The following is a 21,928-nucleotide window of genomic DNA, read 5'->3' on the forward strand; positions in this document are numbered from 1 at the left end:
AGGCGCAGAAGGTGAGGCGAGCCCGCTAGCCGGCCCGGCCCAGCCCCGCTCCTCCTTCTGACGTGCCGTCCTCACCGGCCGCGGCCGGGCGCTCCCGGGCCTCCCCGCCCGCTGCCGCCCGGGCCTCGGCCGCACCGGGCTTCCTGCCTCGCTGCTCACCCACCCCTACAACGCCGCTTTCGGGGCGTCGCGCCCAGTGCCCGGCTGCGTGTGGGAAGCGGGGCGCAGTTTGCGGGTTTGAATACACTTTCTTCTGCGGGTTGTTTTCCTATAACAGATGGTGCCAGGTATTGGAGTGGCCCTCACATTCCTAAGGTGCTCTGTATGGCTTCTTAATTAAACTTTATTCCTACCCCCCACCCCCTTAAAAAAATAGCCAGTTGTCATCTCTTCTGAACAGTTTGTATTTCGCAGGTAGTAATATTCAAGGCCTGCTCTTTTGCAAAAAGGTGTACACAAAATTGAATTGCCTGTTTTGCGGAGCAGGTACATTGGCCAGGCAGACTCTGTAGAAGTAGAGAATTTTTTTTTTTTTTTTTTTGTCTAGGTTTCTTTTTCGTTTCTTTTTCTGAATATAAACCGTCTCTTAAGAAAGGAAACCTTTCTGGCCATGTTATTCTAGGAATCTTTTGTCCCCTAAGTTTGACCTTGTTCCATCATTCTCCCTGTTTCTTTTTCGTTTCTTTTTCTGAATATAAACCGTCTCTTAAGAAAGGAAACCTTTCTGGCCATGTTATTCTAGGAATCTTTTGTCCCCTAAGTTTGACCTTGTTCCATCATTCTCCCTTTATTCTTGCATCAGTCCCATATTCAGATGGTCACTTAGGCGAATAATAATAATAAAAATATTTTGTGAAGCTTTAAATCTTTAAAGTGAATAGTGAGAGATCATCCTGCCATTCTAGATTTTGCTTTCAGAATCTTAAGTGCATTATCATGGCTTGCACCATATCCTGAAGAGTAGTTGGCCATGACTTAATTTTTTTTTTTTTTGTCATTTGTGTGAAACGCATTTTGGGCAAAAGGAAAACATTGACTTAGTCGTGTTGGAACTACGGGGGTAATTAGGGTTTACTGTGAGCAACCACCAAAGCTGTGTTTGGTTTATCTGGGTGAGTAATGAATGCCCCACCCTGTTGTAGTTTTGGCGTGGTTGTATCCTACTTGTGCCTGCTGTCCTAAAATGGACTATTTGTATACTCCTAGCCTGTTAAATTTTTGCTTTGAGATTATTTTTGAATTTTATACTGCTTGAGGTTATTGAAGATCCTCGAGAATTTTGGAAAGCAAGGATAGTGCATTGTTATTTTGGGCACTTTGGGAAAGCTGTTTTGAAACTCTTGCATGTTGATGTTACTGGTAAATTTACAAGGTTATTGTAGATGACAATTTCTTTACAGTGAAATAATTTTAGATTTGATAATGGGAGTTTAAAACAGTTTACCTCCTAATTCTCTCTATTCTGTTTTGAATACCTTAAACTTTAGTTTTTGATGTTGAGTGTGTGATAAAGAATTAAGACTTAGGATCACTTGGTAATATGAATACTAAGCAATATTTAGTATGTTTGATGTCATTTTGTTTATAATTGTCTTCAGTGTTGAATATTAAAGCCTGTTTGTTTCAGAGTGGGAAATGTAGCTCGTTTTTCACATCTCAAGTTTGAACAATGGCAAGAAGTCTGTAAGTTTACGAGTTTTTTGTTTTTTTTTTTTTCAGTTCATTTTGAGTGAACTGCTGCTTTAGCATAGAGTCAGATAATGTAGACCTTATTGCGTGTTTCAGAGGTTAATGAATAATTGTAGAATGAAGAATCAAATCAGTTAAAGTGATCTTGGATGTCAAGTCCAATTTCCTCATTTAATAAACCCTCTTCCTATACAAAGGGAGTAGTCATTAATCCTAAATGTTGTCATTATGCTATTTTTCGTGTGTGTGTGTGTATGTGTGGCTTAGATTATTTCATTGATATTTGGGAAATTTTTTTAGAGCAACAATGTATTTATTTTTATACATCCATCCTGATATTTATGTTTTTAAAAAGAAACACTTAAATGTGCTTGCCTTCCATATTAAGACACTTACTGTTGCCAGCATTAGAACTATTTAAAAAATATATGGATATAAATACTTTAAACTGTCTGCCTTAATTGTTGACAGTATCAAATCCATCAAGCTAGTAACTAGGAAGTGAACTTCATACTTTAGAAGAAACAAAAGTGAAACTCTTTTTTCACTTGGAAACTTTATGGATTATCAGCAAAAGAGGAGGTGTCTACTGTACTGTATAATACATAGCCGAAATTTCGTGGGTTTTCTGCTCTCAAAAAATTTGTGTGTATGCTTGAGAGCTTATAAGTTTTAAGTAAATACTAAGTATTATGGTGGTTGGAACAGTTTCCTAACTTTCACGATTTTTTTTTCTTTGCTGAGTGATGTAAAATTAACAATATATATATTTTTAAAAAGCAGCACTATGCAGAACTTTTCATAGGTTTGTTGTTCATCTACAAAGTAGCTTGTCACAATGTTGTGTGATGAGGCAAGAGGCTGTCTTTTCTCCTTGGTGTGTTCTTTGCTTGATTGCTGAATTGTGGCCAAGCCAGCGAGTTATGAGATATAGCAAAACTAGAGAGAGCCATTTTTCTGAGGATAATATGTTACAGGTGAGGTGGAGTTGGCAGCAGATTAACTACAGTTAAATCCTGTGGTAATTTTGGTTTGAGACATGTATCTTCAGCCTTTGTGCTCGGTAATTACCCAAGGGTAGGATTCTTACACCTCAGAAATTCAATTTGTACATTCAAGTTCTAAAGGAGGATTCTTTAGGGTAGCATTAGTATGTTTCCTCCCGGAAACCTAATTAATTTATAAACAGAAGAGAGCGAGATACTATTTACATTAAATGCTTCCTTCTGAGTCGAATAAAGCATAGGGGTTCTAAGGGTATTTTGCATGTATGGTTTCACTCTAGGGCTTGGAACAGTTCATTGCACATAGTAGGATTTAGCAAATATTTGATGAATGAAAATGAGTGAATGGTTTCAAAAATGAATGTAAGTACAGTACTTAGTTCCCTAACTGATTGTCCAGATTTAAAAAGTATTGAGCAACAATGAAAGCTTGAAACTGTTCATGCTAGCAAAATAGGCAGTGGTAGTGAAAAGACAGGATGTGGGTTAGATCTAAGTCACGTTTCTGTGACCTTGGGCAAGTCGTTAAATGCCTCTGGATCTTCTTTTAAAGGCTTAAAGTTTAGTATGATTATTCCTGTTTGTTATATTCTCAGTAATGTTTGCCAGGTGCTGATCTGTTTTATTGGTCTTTCCAAAATCCAGCTCTTTGATTTATCAGTTATGTTTTTTTTTTTTTTTTTTGTAAGTGCTGTTAACAAAAGTTTAATAAAAGGTTTAATATGAAAATACGTGACCCAATTTTTACATCCGAGTAAAACAGGCTCTTTGGAGAGGGGCTGTTTTTTCCCCTAATTTATTCATTTTGTTTATGTCTATCATAATTTAAGCTTTCTACCCTTTTGGTGTTTATTGCTGCTCTTCTAATAGTTTGAACTCAACATTTAGTGAGTTTCCCATCATTTCATAATGAAAAGCATTTTGGGCTGTGATTTTTCATCTGATTTTGTTTTGGATTTGACATTTTTTTTACATAAAAGTTTTTTTTTTTTTTTTTAAATTTGCTTTCCAAGGTGGCATTTTTGTCAGCACCACGCTCAGCCAGTGAGTTTTTTTTTTTTTTTTTAAAAGATGACCAGTAAGGGAATCTCAACCCTTGGCTTGGTGTTGTCAGCACCACGCTCAGCCAGTGAGTTTTTTTTTTTTTTTTTAAAAGATGACCAGTAAGGGAATCTCAACCCTTGGCTTGGTGTTGTCAGCACCACGCTCTGCCAGTGAGCCAACCGGCCATCCCTATATAGGATCTGAACCCATGGCATTGGTGTTATCAGCACTACACTCTCCTGAGTGAGCCACGGCTGGCCCATCAAGGTGGCATTTTTGAAGTATTTTTTCAATAGTTGATTTTTAGTTTCATTGCACTGTTTAAAGAATATAATTTGTGATAGTTTTAGAAATATATTAACATTTTCTTATGACCACAAATACATGATGTATTGATGTATTTGATGAGTGCATAAAAAGGATGTGTATTCTCCAAAAGTTGCAGAGTTCTATATGTATGAAATGAACACTTATTTGAAAATTTTATGGTTTTTGTTGATCTTTTAAATTCAGAGAGATGTTGATGTCTCTACTTTTAATGTGATTTCGTCAAAATTCTCTTTGTGTTTCTAATGGATGTCATCCAAACCTGTATTATTATTTTTTTTGTCTTTTAGTATAATTTAACCATTCACATATGGTGATAACTGATGAATTTAATCTCTTTTTTTTTTTTTTTTTTGTCTTTTTTCCGTGTCCGGCAACGGATCGCAACCCTCAGTGTCGCCCCCGTACCGGACCGGGACCGGCAACGGGATCGCAACCCTCGGTGTTGCCCCCGTGCCTCGCTCAGCCAGTGAGCGGGAACCGGTCTGTATGTGGGATCCGAACCCTCGGCGGGAGCACTGCCGCGCTTCCCAAGCGGCGCACTGTAGCAGTGCGCCACCGGGCCGGCCCCGAATTTAATCTCTTTATCATCATCTTTCTTTTATTTATTAGTCTCTTCTATTTAATTTTGATGGTCTGCTCAAGTTTTCTTTGTTTTACCACCCTATCCTTTTACATTATGTTTTTCATTTCTGCTCTTTTAATTTTAAACAAATATATTTAAACAAATATTTTTTTGATAATGTAAAGATATTAATAACTAGGTTTTTCTTTTTTCTCTTACCCCCAATTAGATAAGACTTTTTACTTAGGGTATTCTTGGTTTTTTTGGTTTTGTTGGCATGATGTGAAATTGTAATTCTAGGTGATGAATTTTCGTAATTGTGTTACAGATACATTATTAGTAGCTAATATTAAAAAATTAGCTATTTAATTTTAATTGCATTTTTTTGTTTGTTTGTTTTTGTTTTTTTTGGTAGGTAAGTTGTTAACTCTCTGTGTAAGCTTGTAAGATTTTCTCTTTGGTTTTAGAGTTCAAAAATTTCTGGGCCAGCCCGTGGCTCACTCGGGAGAGTGCGGTGCTGATAACACCAAGGCCCCGGGTTCGGATCCCATATAGGGATGGCCAGTTCGCTCACTGGCTGAGCGTGGTGCTGACAACACCAAGTCAAGGGTTAAGATCCCCTTACCGGTCATCTTTTAAAAAAAAAAAAAAAATTTCCCTGCCATATGTCTAGGTATGTATCCTTTTAACAATCCTGCCTAGGTTTTTTGATCTGAAAACTTAAGTGTTTTTCTTATCAAAAAGGTATACATTTTAAAATTATTGCTTCTAATTTATTCCTTTTTCTAAAACTATATTATTTGCATTTTAGATACCATTCCTCTCTCTTCCTTGCTTCAGCTTTTATTTTCTAAGTTTCTTTTTAGTTTGATGGTCCAGATTATTATTTTTGTAATGCCAATTCTGTATTTACTGCTTCTGTAGGTGGTCAAATACTTTTTTGATTTGTTTTTAGTAATATACGTTTTTAATTGGTTCTGAAGTACACAGAATTGAATTGAATATAACAGTTGTTTCATGATTAGCTGTTCGTGCTGTTATGTTTTTGTTTATTTATTAAGTTGCTTATTTTTAATAAGCATATAAGAGCCCACTACTTAAAAGCTAGAACTTTGATAATAACCTATATGTAACCACAGTGTCCTCTCATCCCATCCCTCTACTTCCACTTGAGGTTATCATCATTGTGAATCCAGTATTCATCTTCCCTTGGATTTCTTTTTTTTTTTTTTTTTTTCCTTTTTGTCTTTTTTCGTGACCGGCAACGGATTGCAACCCTCAGTGTCGCGCCCGTACCGGACCGGGACCGGCTACGGGATCGCAACCCTCGGTGTTGCTCCCGCACCTCGCTCAGCCAGTGAGCGGCTGGTCTGTATGTGGGATCCGAACCCTCGGCGGGAGCGCCGCCGCACTTCCCAAGCGGCGCACTGTAGCAGTGCGCCACCGGGCTGGCCCCCATTCCCTTGGATTTCTTATTCTTTTAAATTCTGTATTAATTTCTGAAGATATGTATTTTTTTATTTTAGTTGTTTTAACTTAAAAAATAAAAAACTTTAAGAACTTTTTCTCACTACAAAATCTAAAAGGTATTTATCTGTGTTTTCTACAAAGTTTTAAAGTTATGTTTGCAAATTATTTTAGGTCTTAAATGTGAAGTAGGGGTACAATTTAATTTTTACAATATATATGTTTAAAACAAATTTTTTTGCTAACCTTTCTTTATTGAATAGTTAATATTCTCCTCCACTGAATTGACATCTCTGTCATATACGAAAGTTTCACATAAAATGCCTTTTTTTATTTTATTTTTTTCTTTTCTGGGCCGTCCATTCTGTTTCATCACTCATTTTGTGAATGCTTTTCTGTCTTTCTTGATGTTGTTTCATAATACTCTCTGATACTAGAAAAATAAGTTATTTGTTCCTCTTTTTCAGAGGTGTGATGGCACTTTACTTTTCTTTAAAAAATTTAGAATAATCTCACCAAGTTCTCTAAAAATTCTGTGTGGCTTTTTGATGAATTTCATTGAATCTGTAGATCAATTTGGGTTCATCAGCATTTTTATGATACTGAATTTTTCTATCTATGACCAGGGTACACTCTACTTTTTTTTAAAAAGTATACTTTTATATTTCTTCTTTAATATCTCTTATACAGTTTATAATTTTACTTTAAGAATTCTTTCACATCTTTTGTCCTAGGTAGTAGATAATTTCTGAGAACTGTTATATGAGGTGTATAAAAAAATTTGTTATTGGTGTGTACAAATGCAACTGGCCTTCATATATTAATCTTATATCTAGCCACCTCACTAAATTTTTCTAATACTTTTTCCACAGATTTTTTTATGTAAAAGATCATATCTTGAATAAATAGATGTTTACTTATGTACTCCAATTTTTCTTGTAAGTAGAGTTCTTGTAAATAGAGTTTTACTTACATATTTTCCAATTTTCTTATAATTTCATTTTTTCTTGTAGTAGCTAACACTTCTGATAAATGTTGATTAGAAGTGATGGTAATGGGTATTGTCTTATTGATGATTTTAAAAAGCAGTTTCCTACTCTTGTACCTAAACACTTCTAAAATATTTACATGTATAAGTTGTACAAACTTATAGATTGTTTCTAAAATACTAAAAGATATTGTAGTATTTTTAATTTTGAAGACTGCATGTACTTTTCCTTTGGGTCCTGTTGATCTTTGTGAAAGTTTTCACTTCAGGCATTCTGGGTGAGGTGGGGGAGGAGAGCTGGTTTGTCAGCCAGTGCTCTGCCATCCTAGGTACTATAAAGTCAGGCAGGGCACTCCTTTTTTTTTTTTGTCATTGGCCGTTTCTCATTTCCTCTTCCTCCTCCTCCTCCAGGGGCCACTCCACAATTATTTCTGCCCTGATGTACTTAGAATAAGGGTGGTTATAGGATCTTCCAATGTCATGACAGCACACTTTTACTCTCTGATGGATGTCATAGAATCACCATAAGCACTGACCTGCAGCAGTGGCCTACCTTTTTCTTGCACATATAATCATTGATTTAAATGATATATGAAGGACCAAATTTGACTTGTGGAAGAATGTCACTATGTGTAGTGGATTGAATTATGTCCCCCCCAAAACTCAGTGAAGCTTGAATTGTGTCCCCAAGTTTTATGAATTAGAAACTTGGCCTCCACTGTGATTGTTAAAAGGGTGGGAAAATCTTTTATGGTAATTGAAAGGTGGAGCCTTAGAGAGGTGATTAGATTATAGTGAATGGATTAAAAGTGGAGGTCATGGGTGTGGTTTGGAGAGCTTTAAAAGGGGAGCATGAAGAGTCTGTCTCTCTGCTCTCTCTGCTTCCACCATTTTGTAATGTGAGGCCCCTGGGTCACTGTTGCCACCACCTGATGGACTTTGGACCTCCCAGTCTCAGCAACTGTAAACAATAAATTTCATTTTCTTTATAAATCAACCAGTTTCAAGTATTTTGTTATAAGCAACAGAAATGGACTAATATACTATGTAATATGGACAAGTAGATCATGTGAAAGTTGAATTTATGAAAGGACAACTCCTTGTATTTCTTTTGGCAGACTTGTATTAATTTCCAAGAATATTCTCCTGTCATGATGTCTTGTTTTATATATGTGACAATTTTTCGAAGTTATATATATTTTTCCCCCCTTAATTAGCCCTGCTTTAGTGTAGACTATCTGCTTTAGTTTTAGTCTTTGGTTTTCTGAGCTACTAAACATTTTAAATGTCTAGCAATGTTTTCCTTATAGGTTTAGATCAGAGTTTCTTATAGTGTGGTTTTTGTGGACTTTCTTTATTGTCTGTATTGCTTGCTAAAAGTGCAGGTTTCTGTGCCTCACCCCAGACCTATTATTTCATGACTCTGAGGGTTGGGCTATAGCATTCTAAATAAGAATCTCAGATAATTCTTCCACACTTAAGATTTGAGGACCACTGGTTGAAGTTAATTAGTATTCTTAAAGATGAGAGTGCCTTTAGCACTTGTGTAAATTGATGGCAGGGGCCGTTTGGGGCTGGATTATTACAATACACCCAATTTAATTAAAGGGAGCAAAGTCTTTGAATACACAGGGTTTCTGATGTTTCAGGTGTTTCTCTACATCAGACATCAGTGCACTGACATGCTTGCTTGCTTACTATAGAGGGTTCCAAGCACCTCCCACTCCCCCTCCCTTTCACCTTTCTCCTACCCTCTCTTCCTTGGTGCTGGTGCTTTTTCTGCCTTAGGCTTCTAAAGGGGACCTTCTGTGATGGGGAAAGGGAAGGGGGTGGGAGGCAGGCTGGGGTGCAGTGGGAGGTGCTTGGAACCCTCTGTCTTCATTTTTCCATACTAACCATTTTTATATTTTCTTTTTAATGTGTTTAAATCGTTTAACAATTTCTTAGATGGGTTGTTTATCTTCTTGCTATTGGGTTGTAGGAACTCTAAGTATTCTGAGTGTCTTTTATCAGATATATATAATTTGCACATATTTTTGCCCAATGTGGGGCTGGCTTTTTCATTTTCTTACCAATTTCTTTGAAGCCCAAATATTTTAATATTGATTATTATTACCATTTTTTTTAAACAGCTAGTGCTTTAACCTAATTTTTTTAACCTTAGTTTGCAAACACTTTTTTTTCCTAGAAGTTTTATCATTTTAGCTCTTATGTTTAGATCTATGATCCATTTGGAATTTATTTTTGTGTGCACTCTTAGGTGTAAGAGTCAAGGTTCATTTATTTCATGTGGATATCTAGTTGTTCCAGTACCTTTTTTTGAAAAGCTGTTTTCTTGTCATTGAATTACCTTGTATCTTTATGGAAAATTAATTGAGCATATATAATTGGGTCTGTTTTCGAACTCTATTCTGTTCTATACTCATGCTATGCTATACTGTATACTGGCTTTGAAATGTATCTTGAAATTGGTTAATTTTTCTTCAATTTTGTTCTTGTTAAAAAATTGTTTTGACTGTTCTAGGTCTTTTTGTATTTCCATATAAAATTCTGAAGCACTTTTTACAGTTAGGAAAAGAGCCTGCTGGGATTTTTCAATTGGATTTGTTGAATGGATGGGTCAATTCTGAGTGGATGGACATATTAATAATATTTTAGTCTTTCAATCCAAGAACTTACTGTATTTCTCCATTTGTTTAGGTTTTCTTTAATTTCTCTACAGTATACTTAACAGGTTCTTTGCATATCTTTTGTTAGAGTTGATGTTTTTTGGTAACATTGTAAATGTTATTTTTTGTTCAGTTTTATATTCCAATTCTTTCCTGGTATATAGAGCGTAATTGATTTTTGTATATTAAGCTTGTACCTTGTGACCTTGCTAAATTCACTTATTAGCTCTAATCTTTTTTTTACTCTATTTACAACCTTTATTCAATTGTTTGTTTGTGTTATTGCATTCTCTGGGGTATCCTGTAAAATGTAAAATAGAAATGGTGATAAGAGACATCCTTGCCTTGTTTCTGATTTTATATGGAAGGCATTCAGTCTTTTACTATTAAGTATGACTTAGCTGCACTTCTTTTTGTAGATGCCTTTTGTAAGGTTGAGGAAGTTTCCTATTTTCATAGGTTGCTAGTATTTTGTTATAAATTTTTGTGTTGTATATCCAGAAGTGTAAATGGACCACCACAACTGAACCATTCTGCTATTGATAGACTAGTTGATTGTCTTTTTAAATGTTTATGGATCATCTGTGAAATTCACATTTGTTTCTCTTGTTCATTTTGTCCTTTTGGGTTGTTTACCTTTTTCTTTCACATCAGAAGGAGTTCTTTATAGTCTAGATACTACTTTTGTTTTTTCACTTCTATGTTTTGCAAATATCTTTTATTTTCAGGATGTCTTTATGATGTCCTTTCATGAATAGAAGTTCTTAGTTTTAATTTAGTCTCATCATATGTAATTAGTTTCCTTTAGTAGTTGAACTTCCATGCCCCATTTCATAACGATATTCTCATTTATTGTCCTCTAATGTTTTTCTTGTTTTGCCTTTGGTATTCATCTTATTTCACTTGGATTTAATTTTTTTTGTGTATTGTTTTATTAGGTGTTCAAATTGATTTTTCCCCTCTGGAGAATCAGCAGCTTTAATGAACAATTTTTCCTTCTGTCCTTTAATAGTCCACCTGATGACAGTAATTTTTTGTCTTTGAGTTGAGACCATTTCAAAGGATAACAGGTCTCAGGCATTCTCTCCCTTGAATTAAAATATTTTTTATTATAGTTTTATTGCAACTTGCTTAAATATAAACTAAGCATAAATTTATTATGTTCTGTTATATAGCTTTTATGCATTAAAACCCAAAACCAACTAATAAATGTAATCAAAACCACAAAATTAGGAAAATTCAGAATAACGTGTTAATTTGACATATGGTAGTGATTTGCAGAAGCCAACTTGGTATTTGCACCTTCACCTAAGGCGATTAATCTACATATTTCAGTATGTTCTAATAATATCTTATTAAACTTCTGGGAGTAAATTTTATTGCTATTGTCATTCATACTACATCTGTGACCTTGGTACTCATTTGATAACCATTATCTTAAAGTGGTGTTACCAGCCTTTTCATTTTAAAACCTTCACAAATATGCCACTAAGTTTTGATCATAGTTTATAACATTTTTTTAAATGTAGTTCAGCAGTTGTATCGTAGTTATTGCAGTGTTTCTTGAGCAGAAAGTTGAACCAAACAAGTTGTGTGGCTTAATATAGAGTGGAATATACTTGCTGTGAGTTAGAGGTAACAATTATACTTTACTTTTAAAATAGTGCCAAATAAATATTTATTAGGACATGTGAGCACTTTGTCTCATGAACATTACCTGAGTACCTGGGCAATCAAGAGAGTGAGATATTGCTGTGCAGTGTGGTAACTACTTTTGCAGACACCATGAGACAGTATTATACTGGAGTAAGAATTGTGTTGCAATTATTGCTTCCTCCCTTAAGGTTGTTATACTTTGTTGTGGTGTAGGTTTTAAACCTTTTCAAATGTGCTGCCAAAATTTTTAGTATTTGAAAGCTTATTACAACCACAAAGAAGTTGAGAATTACTGGGTAAGAAAGTGGTAGAAAGTAGGCTAGCTATTGGGCAAGAATTCTGTGAGCTTATTAGCTTTTGCTGTGTGAAATTTAAGTACACATATTTAAACTGTTTACATGTGGGCTATACAGCATGATAAAACTTGGCTGCTAATATAGTGTACTATATTTTTGCTTTCTAACTGTGGGAATTTTCCAAGGTTTAGTCTTTCATTTTTCTTTCCTCTTTGCAAGCTCTACCTTTGAGAGATTGCATATAGTCCTTCCTCAGTATCTGCAGAGGATTGGTTCCAGGACCCTGCCCTCCTCATGCCAAAATCTGCAGACACTCAAGAACCCACAGACACAGACAGCCGACTGTATTTTCCTAGTCATGTATGTTTATTACCATGAAATTTGTATGTTCAAAATAAATTTAATGTTGCATCCTCACATAGACTGTAGTTTCAGGCTTTGAATTGCCTGTTGTACATTTCTGCTTAGATATCCCTCCACCACTCAGTATCATGTCCGTCCATTCATTTATTCTTTCTTTGTTTTAAGCAAATTGAGAAATAAGTAATACACAAAAATCCTGTAGTTTAGTGTTGGTGCGAGCCAGAAATGCACAGAAATGCATTAGAGGTTAAATGAAGTATTTATAGGTGAGACTAAGGAGAGGATCTAGGGAGAGTAGGAAAGGTCTCATAGAAGAGGTAATGGTTGTAATAAACTTTTAAAGATATATAGGGAGGTTTTAGGTATTACTCCGAGCAAAGAGAAATCTGTGAGCAAAGACAAAGAAACAAAATAGTATGGTGCCTTCTTTTACCTACAAGTAGCTTTATGTGGTTGGCTTTGGTATACTGTGATAAAAAATAAATACTTGGTCTTTTTCCCTAATGATGGAGCCCCTAAAACCCTTGAAAATTATTGTCTTTTGTATGCTAATGAGATGATTCATGGGGGCAGGGAAGAGAGGCTAGTTTCAGGATGGAGGCTCTTCCCAGAAACACTAAATGTAGTGATTAGAGGGTTAGAACTTTTAGCCTCATATCAACCTTCAAGGAAGGGAGATGGGCTACAGATTGAGTTCAGTCACCAGTGTCCAATGATTTAATCAACAATCATGTCTTAATGAAATCTCCAGTGCCTTATATGTTTTTAGTAAGTGCTCAGTAATTGATAGTTCTAGGATAGAACTCAGCATATATGCTTAGCTTTCCCTTCCTAATTCTTTTTGAGATTTATTCTCTTCAAAAATACAGAATTACATCATTAATATATTAGAATACAAAAATTGCTTTTAAGGAAGTTGTATTAGTTAGGGTCCAATCAGGACACAGAAAACACAAAAATTAGAACGGGGAAGGTTTAATATAAAGACATATTAACTAGTAACAGATGATTGGCTACTAAAAGGTAAAGAGAACTCTAAAGAATAAAGGATATATATTCAGGAGAGAACATCCCAAAGTCCCAAGACTCTAAGATTCAGTTTTTGTTGGAGAGGTCGTGATTGAAACCCACTGGGTAGAGGAGAAGTTTGCTGAGGTGCCACAGGATGGGACATTTCTGCCAGTAGCTCTCTTATGGGTCCATGAAAGAAAGTGGTGTAGAGCATATGCTTTATTAAAGCAAGCATTATATCTAGATGAATGGAGTTTTTTTTTTTTTTGTCTTTTGTCTTTTTCCGTGTCCGGCAACGGATCGCAACCCTCAGTGTTGCCCCCGTACCGGACTGGGGACCGGCAACGGGATTGCAACCTTCGGTGTTGCTCCCGTGCCTCGCTCAGCCAGTGAGCGGGAACCGGTCTGTATGTGGGATCCGAACCCTCGGGCGGGAGCGCCGCCGCGCTTCCCAAGCAGCGCACCATCCAGTGCGCCACCGGGCCGGCCCATGAATGGAGTTTTTACTAGTGTGCAGGATATATTACATATGTAATTAGTATGACCAAAAATTGTATTTGCTTTAAGGAATTGTTCGTGACATGTAGAATTGCTAGGAATTACGTAGTATTCTAGTTTCAAAGTTCTCCTTAGAACATGTTAATTTTGTTTCATTAGTATAAGGAAATTTATTTTTGGACTTTAAGTTAATTATGAAAATTTAAGATTGGAAACTAGAGATACGTAAAAATTTAATTGGACAAGAGAGAGCTATGTTAGGAATGTGATTATTAGCTTTAAAAACAAGTTAAATACATATTTTATTTAAACTGTAGATGTGGTAATTCAAGGAAATGATTTGATTCACAAAAGCTTTGTTTACCTATGTATTTTCCTGAATATAGGCACTCTAATTTAAAAACAGATTTTGGTCAAAAGATTTTGCAAGTTGAGTTTTTGGAACTGAAAATGCGTGTTCCTATAGAAACCATGTTTCCTGGTGTTGGGTTCTTATTTGGCCCTGAAATGTATTTAACTCTGTATGAACTTAGCTTATAGTGCTGTTGAACAGTGTTTTTTGGGAGCATTTAGAATTTCTACTTATGATACATTTCTTTTATTTGCCAGTTAATAGGAATGGGGAATTCTCTAAGAGGCGTGGGCATGATGAAGATATGGTTGAAGGGTTGGGTTACAGGTAGGGATAAGAGCTCTGGGGATGAGAAAGGATGGAAACCAACATTCATTTAGGATCAATTATATCCATTGCTGCTTGCTAGCTATTTGCCATCAAGTACCTCATTTATTTATTTATTTATTTTTCTTTTCTGGATTACATAAATGCATAGTAGTGTTTGTAGGTCTAGGATTCTGTAAAAAGATAGGAAGAGACTTTTAAAATTCTTAATTTCTGGCATGTTAGCCTAAATGGAAACAGTAGAGAATAAAAAGTATATATTTAGGTTTATGTGCCCATGGAGGTATATGACTAATTTATTTTAATCTTAAAGTACTGTTAACCCAGAAAGCTTCATTCTGTGGCAGTAGGAAATATAGCCTAACTGAATAATTCATTAGACTACTATATAGATTATTTGCAATAAGGAATTTCAACAATATTGTGTTATAGACTCACCTTCAAGTAGGATGGACAGGATCTGAACTAGGAAATGAAGCCTTCTGTGAAATTCTAGATAGAATGTAGGGGAGTGTACAGTTTGCTTAGTAATTAGGCCTGATTTATATGTTTCCTGAATCTAGAAGAGTTAGAAAGTTTGCGTATTAGTTAGTTTTCCCGATTTATGTATGCTTCTTGTTCCTGTGAGGGAGAAAAAAATGACTTCCCTCTACCCTTCTAGGTTTTTGGCTGGGTTGCAAACTAGGCTGACATAAGGCAAATTAACAGGAGAAAAACAATTTTAATTACATATGTATGCACAAAAGTCCCGCAAAATGTGAGACACAAAGGGTCAGATTATTGAAGTTTATATAGCATCCTGAGCTACAGAAAATCAGGAAATCTTTGACTTTCTTTCCTTTGCAGTAAACTAAGTTTTATTTATATTTGAACATATGGTTAAAGGAGCCAATGATTGATTTATAAGTCACTCACCCCTTAACACAAGAATCTTTTCTGCCTTGTAGTCAGAGGTGCTTCAGTTTTCTTGTACTATTATTTAAGTTTTTATGTCAACATTACAGTGGGTTTTTTTCCCTGAATCTTTAATCTCCAATGTCAGGTTTTGTAGAGTCAAGAAAATATGGACAGGACTTGGGCTGTGGATTGGCTTCATTCCTGTCTCTACACTTACTAATCTCTCGAAGTCTTTTTAGGTTTAAAAGGAGAGGAACTTCCTAGAGGGCATTGGCATGTGTTTGTATTATATGAGATTGTATATGGGGAGCATTTGAAATAGAGTCTGGCATACAGCAAGATCATAATAAATGCTTATCTTCTTTCCTGGACATAAGCCAGTGAGCCCCTTTTTCCTATTCTCATGAAGTTATACTGATGTTAAATGTGCTATTGTCTTTACTCAAACAGATGTTTAAAAGACCCAGCATTAGGCAGGGTCATTTGGGGAGGGAAAGAATTTCTGCGAAACCCTCTGATTATCAGTTTATAATAAAATTGCCAATGCTTCCTCATCCCCGAAGTGTATATTTTATGATTAGTAGGCACTTAAGGACGTCATCATGCAGGAAAAACAACAGCTAGGAAGGAACCTGAAGAAGGCCTGTATGTAGTCTTGGCTTCTTTGCTTATTGATTTTTGTGGTGTTTGCAAGGGACTGAATCTCTTTGGACATTGTGTTTTATCATTCTTGGTCTAGCAGTGGGAATAGGTTGAACCCACCTCCCTATACTTTAGTAGGTAAGAAATTTATGTAAGAAAGACCGTGGAACTCAGAAAAGGAGCTCTAGAGATTGAAGTGGATTAGATTGGATTGGGTTGGATGGATCTACCTTGGGTCTGAAATTCCTAATCAAGGAGGAGAGAACCATGTATTGGACATTTCTAATTGAGAATCAGGGTGTACTGCAGACCTGAAATTTGGTAAATGGGAAGATACAAATCTGGAAAGAAAGCCTAGGGTCTTAATCACAATAGAAATAGCAGCAACAAAAATAACATAACTGCAGAAAATGAAAGGTGCAGATTTTCAAAGACAGAAACAGTGTAGCTGGAAGATGTAATAAACTTTACAAATGAGTTGGCTTCTCTGTCTTAAACTTAAAATTTTCTCATTGTTTATACGTCTTGAGCTCTTTCCTGTTTCTTGCTAACTTAGCTAAGAAAATTCTTTCACCTTTTCTCTTTCCTACCCAGCCTTCCCCCCACCCCCCAGTTCTTTTTGCTTCATTGTTTTGTTGTCAATCAAAATTTATAAAAACATGAACCGTGCTAGAGATACACCTGTATTTTTTTCCAGGATATTTAGCTGACTTTATAGTAAAAGGTATGTAAAACATCAAACAGCCATAACAAAATTTCTTGCTTCTTTCCATAAAATACTAAGTATTCTTTTTGCACTCTGTATCAGTCAACTATTGCCATAATAAGCCACCTCAAAATTCAGTGGCATACCAAAATATTATTATCACGTTCACAGATTTGCTGGTCGGCTGGTGTGGCTTTTCTCCACACATGCCTCATTTTTCTGAGGCAAGTGGGCTACCCAGGTCATGTTCTTAAGAGGAAGTTGCAGAAGTTCAGGAGGGCAAGCCCAACCATGCAAGTGCATTTCATGCTGCCTGCTAACATGCCATTGATCAAAGGCCATCATCAGTGCCACAAGGAAATATGTTTTTCTCAAGTGGGAGGAAGTGAGAAGTGGCAAACCATGTGGATATGGGGATGGGAGAAAAATCAGTAGTATACACACTATTTTGTATTCTACCACTTTAACTTAATATGATTTTGTAAAAGAACTGAATGAGTTGTATATTCGTCATGTAAAAATATACAGTTCTTTAAGTCAGACTGTGCCTCTAGATCCATCTGCATCAAAGTGCTTATTAAAAATGCAGATCCCTGGGCATTAACCCAGACCCCCTGGAATCACAATCTGGGTGTGGGGCCTGGGAATCTTCATCATTAACGAATTCATCAAGTCATTCATGTGCACGTTAAAGTTTAAGAACCACTTTCTTAGTGGAAGGAAATTTGCATTGTTTTTATTTTTCTAGTATCATAAATAATAGCCATCAACATTTGTACAAATGAATAATTTTCTTGGGGTATTCAATAATCTCTGATTCACGATTGAATAATTTGCAGTTGATGAAAGTAATACTTTATGTAAGAAATGGGGCTTGGAGTTCTGGTAGTGGTGAGATTAGAAACAGGCTTGTAAAATTTTTTAAGTATGTCATGTTCACTAAACTAAGACATTGAATTGAATAAAGAGAATTTTATATGTCCTTAATTTGTAAGGTTAGCTATTATATAACTGAATTGTGTGTCCATATCTAGTTATTGGTAATATGGGAAATTATGTAGAAAAATCGATAGGTTTAAAGAGAATTTTATTTTTCTCATATATCAACCCTGTTAATCCTTCCTGGCATTTTACAGGTACTTTATTATGCATTGTATTGTTAGATAGTCTTGGTAATCTCAGCTCTTTAGTAAGGTTTTTATAGAAATGAAAGTGGTTTGATGGCATGGCAGACACTGCCAATGCCTATTCAATATACATTCTTTTCTTTCTGAACAGAAAATTGATTTCATTTTCAGGGCAGCTTTTTGTCTAGCTGAAAAAAATAATTTCCCAACCTCCTCTGTACCTATGAGTGGCCATAACTTTGCCCTGCTCAATAAGGCTTTAAGTGGAAGTCTGTAGGTGGGGCTTGTTTGTAATTTGTTTAGGACCTTTAACTCCTGAAATGTATATATCTTATATGTATTTAAGTTGTCAAGCACATTTTACATCACCCAGTAGTTTTAATGTCCATTGAAGATTCTTGACTAAATTATTATTGACATGAATATAAAACATTTTCAAGAAAAATTTCAGCAGATTCTAATTTATTCTAGTGACTAGGCTTGTTTTCATATCCATTATGCTTTCTTTATTTCATAGAACTGTTTTATAGTTTTGGGGATCTTGTTTTAAGAAATACAGTGATGTAGGGAGGAATGTAGTTTTTATTTAGGGAAGGTCAGGGAAAAGTTTGGTAGTGGAATCTTCCATTCTACCTTTTTTTCTCTCCGATGGAGTAGAATATATATATACACACACCAATAGAGTATAAAGAGAACTGAAGCTAATGGGGGCAGATGATCAATTCAATTTAGTATCTTCTATGACAGTTAGATTGGAGAATGAAATGATCCTCTTATTTCCTTGAATAGATCTTAGGATCCCCATGACAGAATTACCATAATTACCCACCTGGTGCATGGCCTGGCAAAAGCATGTCTTTTGCAAATATCCCAGGTGCCTAGATGTTCTTATCCTCGGGACTAACCATTATGCAAATCACTGCTTTTCTTGTTGGGAGGCATAAGTGAGGGGACCAATAGTGGGACAGAAACTGGGATTAATGTAGCCGCTCCCTTTTTGAAACATGAGAATGGAATAAGGACTCTCCACAGCATGGTTCATTCTTTCTAAAAGAATGAAACTGTTTAGTTTCTCTCAAGTTTTATGTTTTTTTTTTCTTTCTTTCTTTTTTTTTACTCTGGTTTGCTTTATTCTTTGATTTCTTTTCTTTTTTTTCACTCAAAGGTTATTTACTTTCTTCTCCTTGTATGTTTTCAGAATTCATAGTGTAATTTTGATTTTTCTCTTCCTCTAGCACCAGCAGACATTTTTGAATCAGCTGAGAGAAATTACTGGGATTAATGACACCCAGATACTACAGCAAGCCTTGAAGGTATGGCCTGTGTTTTATGACATGCAGTTTGTGGTATTTGCTTGTCTGTACTCGATGCCATATTTGAAAGTTGAGATTTTTAGTTACACTATGTGGTAGTAGTACAGATACAGGAATGGACTTTTATAAATAAAGTAAGAGCCTTAGTTAACATACTGCAATTTTGAGCATGTTAGCTTTCACAATTCTGATTTTCCACAATACCTTGGAGTGACAAATAACTTCTCTCTGTATGACTTACTTTTCATGCAAAATGAGGGGATGTGAATCCTAATGCTAATGGGTGGTTTTACTCAAGAGCCATGATTTTAGAGTTTAAATGGTTGTGCAGGGTGTGGTGGGTGAGAGGAATAGTTAGAGGAGGAGGGAAAAGTAGAAAATTAATAGCGGGCCAAAAGCTTACGTTTTTTTCCCAGGAAGGAGATATGAATTGTGTTCCATTTCTCCCAAGAAGGAGAAATATAAATTCGCTTCCATTCAGCTAGTTACACCTTAAGTTAAGTGCATTCAACTTCAAACTCTACAGTATATGCAACAAATAAAGTGCCTCAGTTTGGTTGTATCTTAGATGAACCCTAATTTCCACACAGACACACCCAGATGAGTCAAATCACATGGATATTCACATTGAAAAAGATTGAGTGAAGTGAATGAAAGATATTCAAGAAGTAGAGTTGTATTTTAAGCTCATTTGCATATTACTACTAAAGACTGAAAGCAACATAGCATTTTTGCCACTGTAGTCATATACACAGCTCCAATCCTTTGGAGCTTTTTCCATGAGACAAAGTTAATTATGTAATTCCTGATGCCAAGCCAAAGGTTCTTCTTTTGTTTCTAGAAATAATTTATATTTTAGATGGTTATAATCAAAATCATCGTAACGATAATGATAATAACTACCACTTATTAAAGTTAGTACCAGGCACTATTTTATGTACTTTATGTGGGCTAATTCATCATAATAACTTTATGAGATAAGTTTCGTTTTTATTACCTTTTTGAAGATAACGAAACAGGTTAAAGTAACTTGCTCAAGATCACACAGCCAGTATATAGAGGGGCTTGAAAAAGAAACCAAAGCAGCCTGATCACTCCAGGGTGCCACACTTAATTTCTGCTGCTTTTAGTAGAAATTCTGCTTCATCTTATTTCCCCTTCAGGAAAATGATGAAATAGTACTGTTTAGAGCATTAATGTAGGCTTATGAAGCCACTGTAAGTGTTTGGAGAAGAAGCAGAAGTGTTGCTCATCAGTTTTTATGATTATGGCATTTAAATGATTGCCAGTCCTTTCTTTATTCTGATAAATATCATGACTAAATCATTCCATGACTATTTTCAGAAAGTGCCTTTCCCATTATATATCACTGAGTGTGAGGTTGTAGCCCATCACCTTGCCAGGGTAAATTTGGGGAGTTCACTTTTTTTTTTAAACTTGGGAAACATGTAGATCAAATTAAGTTTTGTCCACATTTTCTTTGATGTGAGTTGTGTGAGCACAGGTTTTTTGGTTTTTCGTTTTCAAAATATCATTTCAGTTACCAGTAGCTGGGGGGAAACAGCGCACTTCAACCTTAATTGTTGCTCATTATAAATGTGTAAGATGTTTAATAATGAGATAACTCTCTTAGTACTGTACTGACAAGGAGTCTACTTTTGAGAGATTTGATTAGTTTCAGCACTTTTAATTTTAGGATCTATTTTTAGCCCTACCAAGTAAATGACTTGTAAATTGTGTAAGTTCCTGCTTTATTTAGTTTTTTATTTATATATGAAGTAGTGTATGAAAAACACTTAACACATTTCTTGGCACATAGTAAGTGTTCAGTAAATAAATGTTAGACATTGCAATTTATTTTATGATTAGTTTACTTATCTAACAATAGAGTATGTTATAACCATATTTTGGATGAGTCATTTAAAAATCTTATAATGGTTGTGACAGATAACAGCCTTCAAAGCAGTGGTGCTTTTCAGTCTGTGCTATTACTGTTCTTTCTTCACTGGCTGCTAGAATTGGAGTTGTAGTGGGTTTTGGGGACTTCATCTTCTGATTGCGTAGGCCTCAAATTTTGGAATTGTTCTGATCCATTTTCTGTCATGTTCTACATTTAATATGATAGTAAATAATGTTGGTCTCTGCTTCTGCCCTTCCTCTCTGGTAGTCTATTCTTAATGCACAGCCAGAGAGAGCCTTTTGAAATGTAAGTCATACCATGTCATTTCTGTCCAAAACCCTCCACTGGCTTCCTATTACAGTCATGTGTATGCTGAAGTTGTTAGGGCCTACAGAGCCTTCCATGTTCTGTCTGCTCTTCTGTTACAAAGATAACCGCCTTATTAATAACTGGATTTTCTGTGTTGTTTCAATTAGCTGTCTTAGAGCTAGTGTTATATCTCATTTACTGTCAACCTTACAGAGAATATAAAGATATAACTGGGCAGTCTCTTCTCATTATTTTGCTCTTTTAAAAATTCTTAGTTATTCTGGCATCTGCTTTCTTCTAAATGAATTTTAGAATCATTTTGTCCAGGTATACTTTTGATGAGAACTCTGTAAAATTTATATATTTAATTCAGGTAAGATTATCATCTTGACCGAATTTCTATCTAGGAGTTTCTGTGTGTCTCCATACTATCAAGTACATTTTGAAGTTTTCTTACTATGAGTCCTTGACATTTCGCTTGCTAATTTTCCCCTAGGTACATATCCAACATTCAAATTAAAGAGAATATCTTTTATTATCTTTGTTTGCAGAAATACTATTTTATTTATTTATTTATTTTTGGTTAATACATTTTTTTTTACATTCTATGATGTTACGGAGCAGTTGGAAGGGAGGGAGAGAGGGGAAAGCGGAAAGAAATGGGATGGAAGAAGGAGGAAGGAGGAGGGGTGGGATTGAGGCCTGTGGTACCCCCCTCATTCCCACAGGCGAGACCAGGGGGCTTCCACCAATGGCTTGGCCATTGTGGGGCTAGGTG

General features: G+C 35.6%; 1 protein-coding gene across 1 annotated transcript in view; it reads left to right on the top strand.

Annotated features, from left to right (window-relative positions):
* USP25 (ubiquitin specific peptidase 25) overlaps positions 1–21,928 on the top strand; it is a 158,211-nt gene that overhangs the window by 15,243 nt on the left and 121,040 nt on the right. Inside the window, exon 6 of the mRNA XM_008572152.1 lies at positions 18,864–18,941. Coding sequence (XP_008570374.1) covers positions 18,864–18,941 — 78 coding nt within the window. The remainder of the gene's footprint in view (positions 1–18,863; positions 18,942–21,928) is intronic.

The sequence above is a fragment of the Galeopterus variegatus genome, unplaced genomic scaffold (assembly GCF_000696425.1).
Source record: "Galeopterus variegatus unplaced genomic scaffold, G_variegatus-3.0.2 Scaffold758, whole genome shotgun sequence".
NCBI lineage: Eukaryota > Metazoa > Chordata > Mammalia > Dermoptera > Cynocephalidae > Galeopterus > Galeopterus variegatus.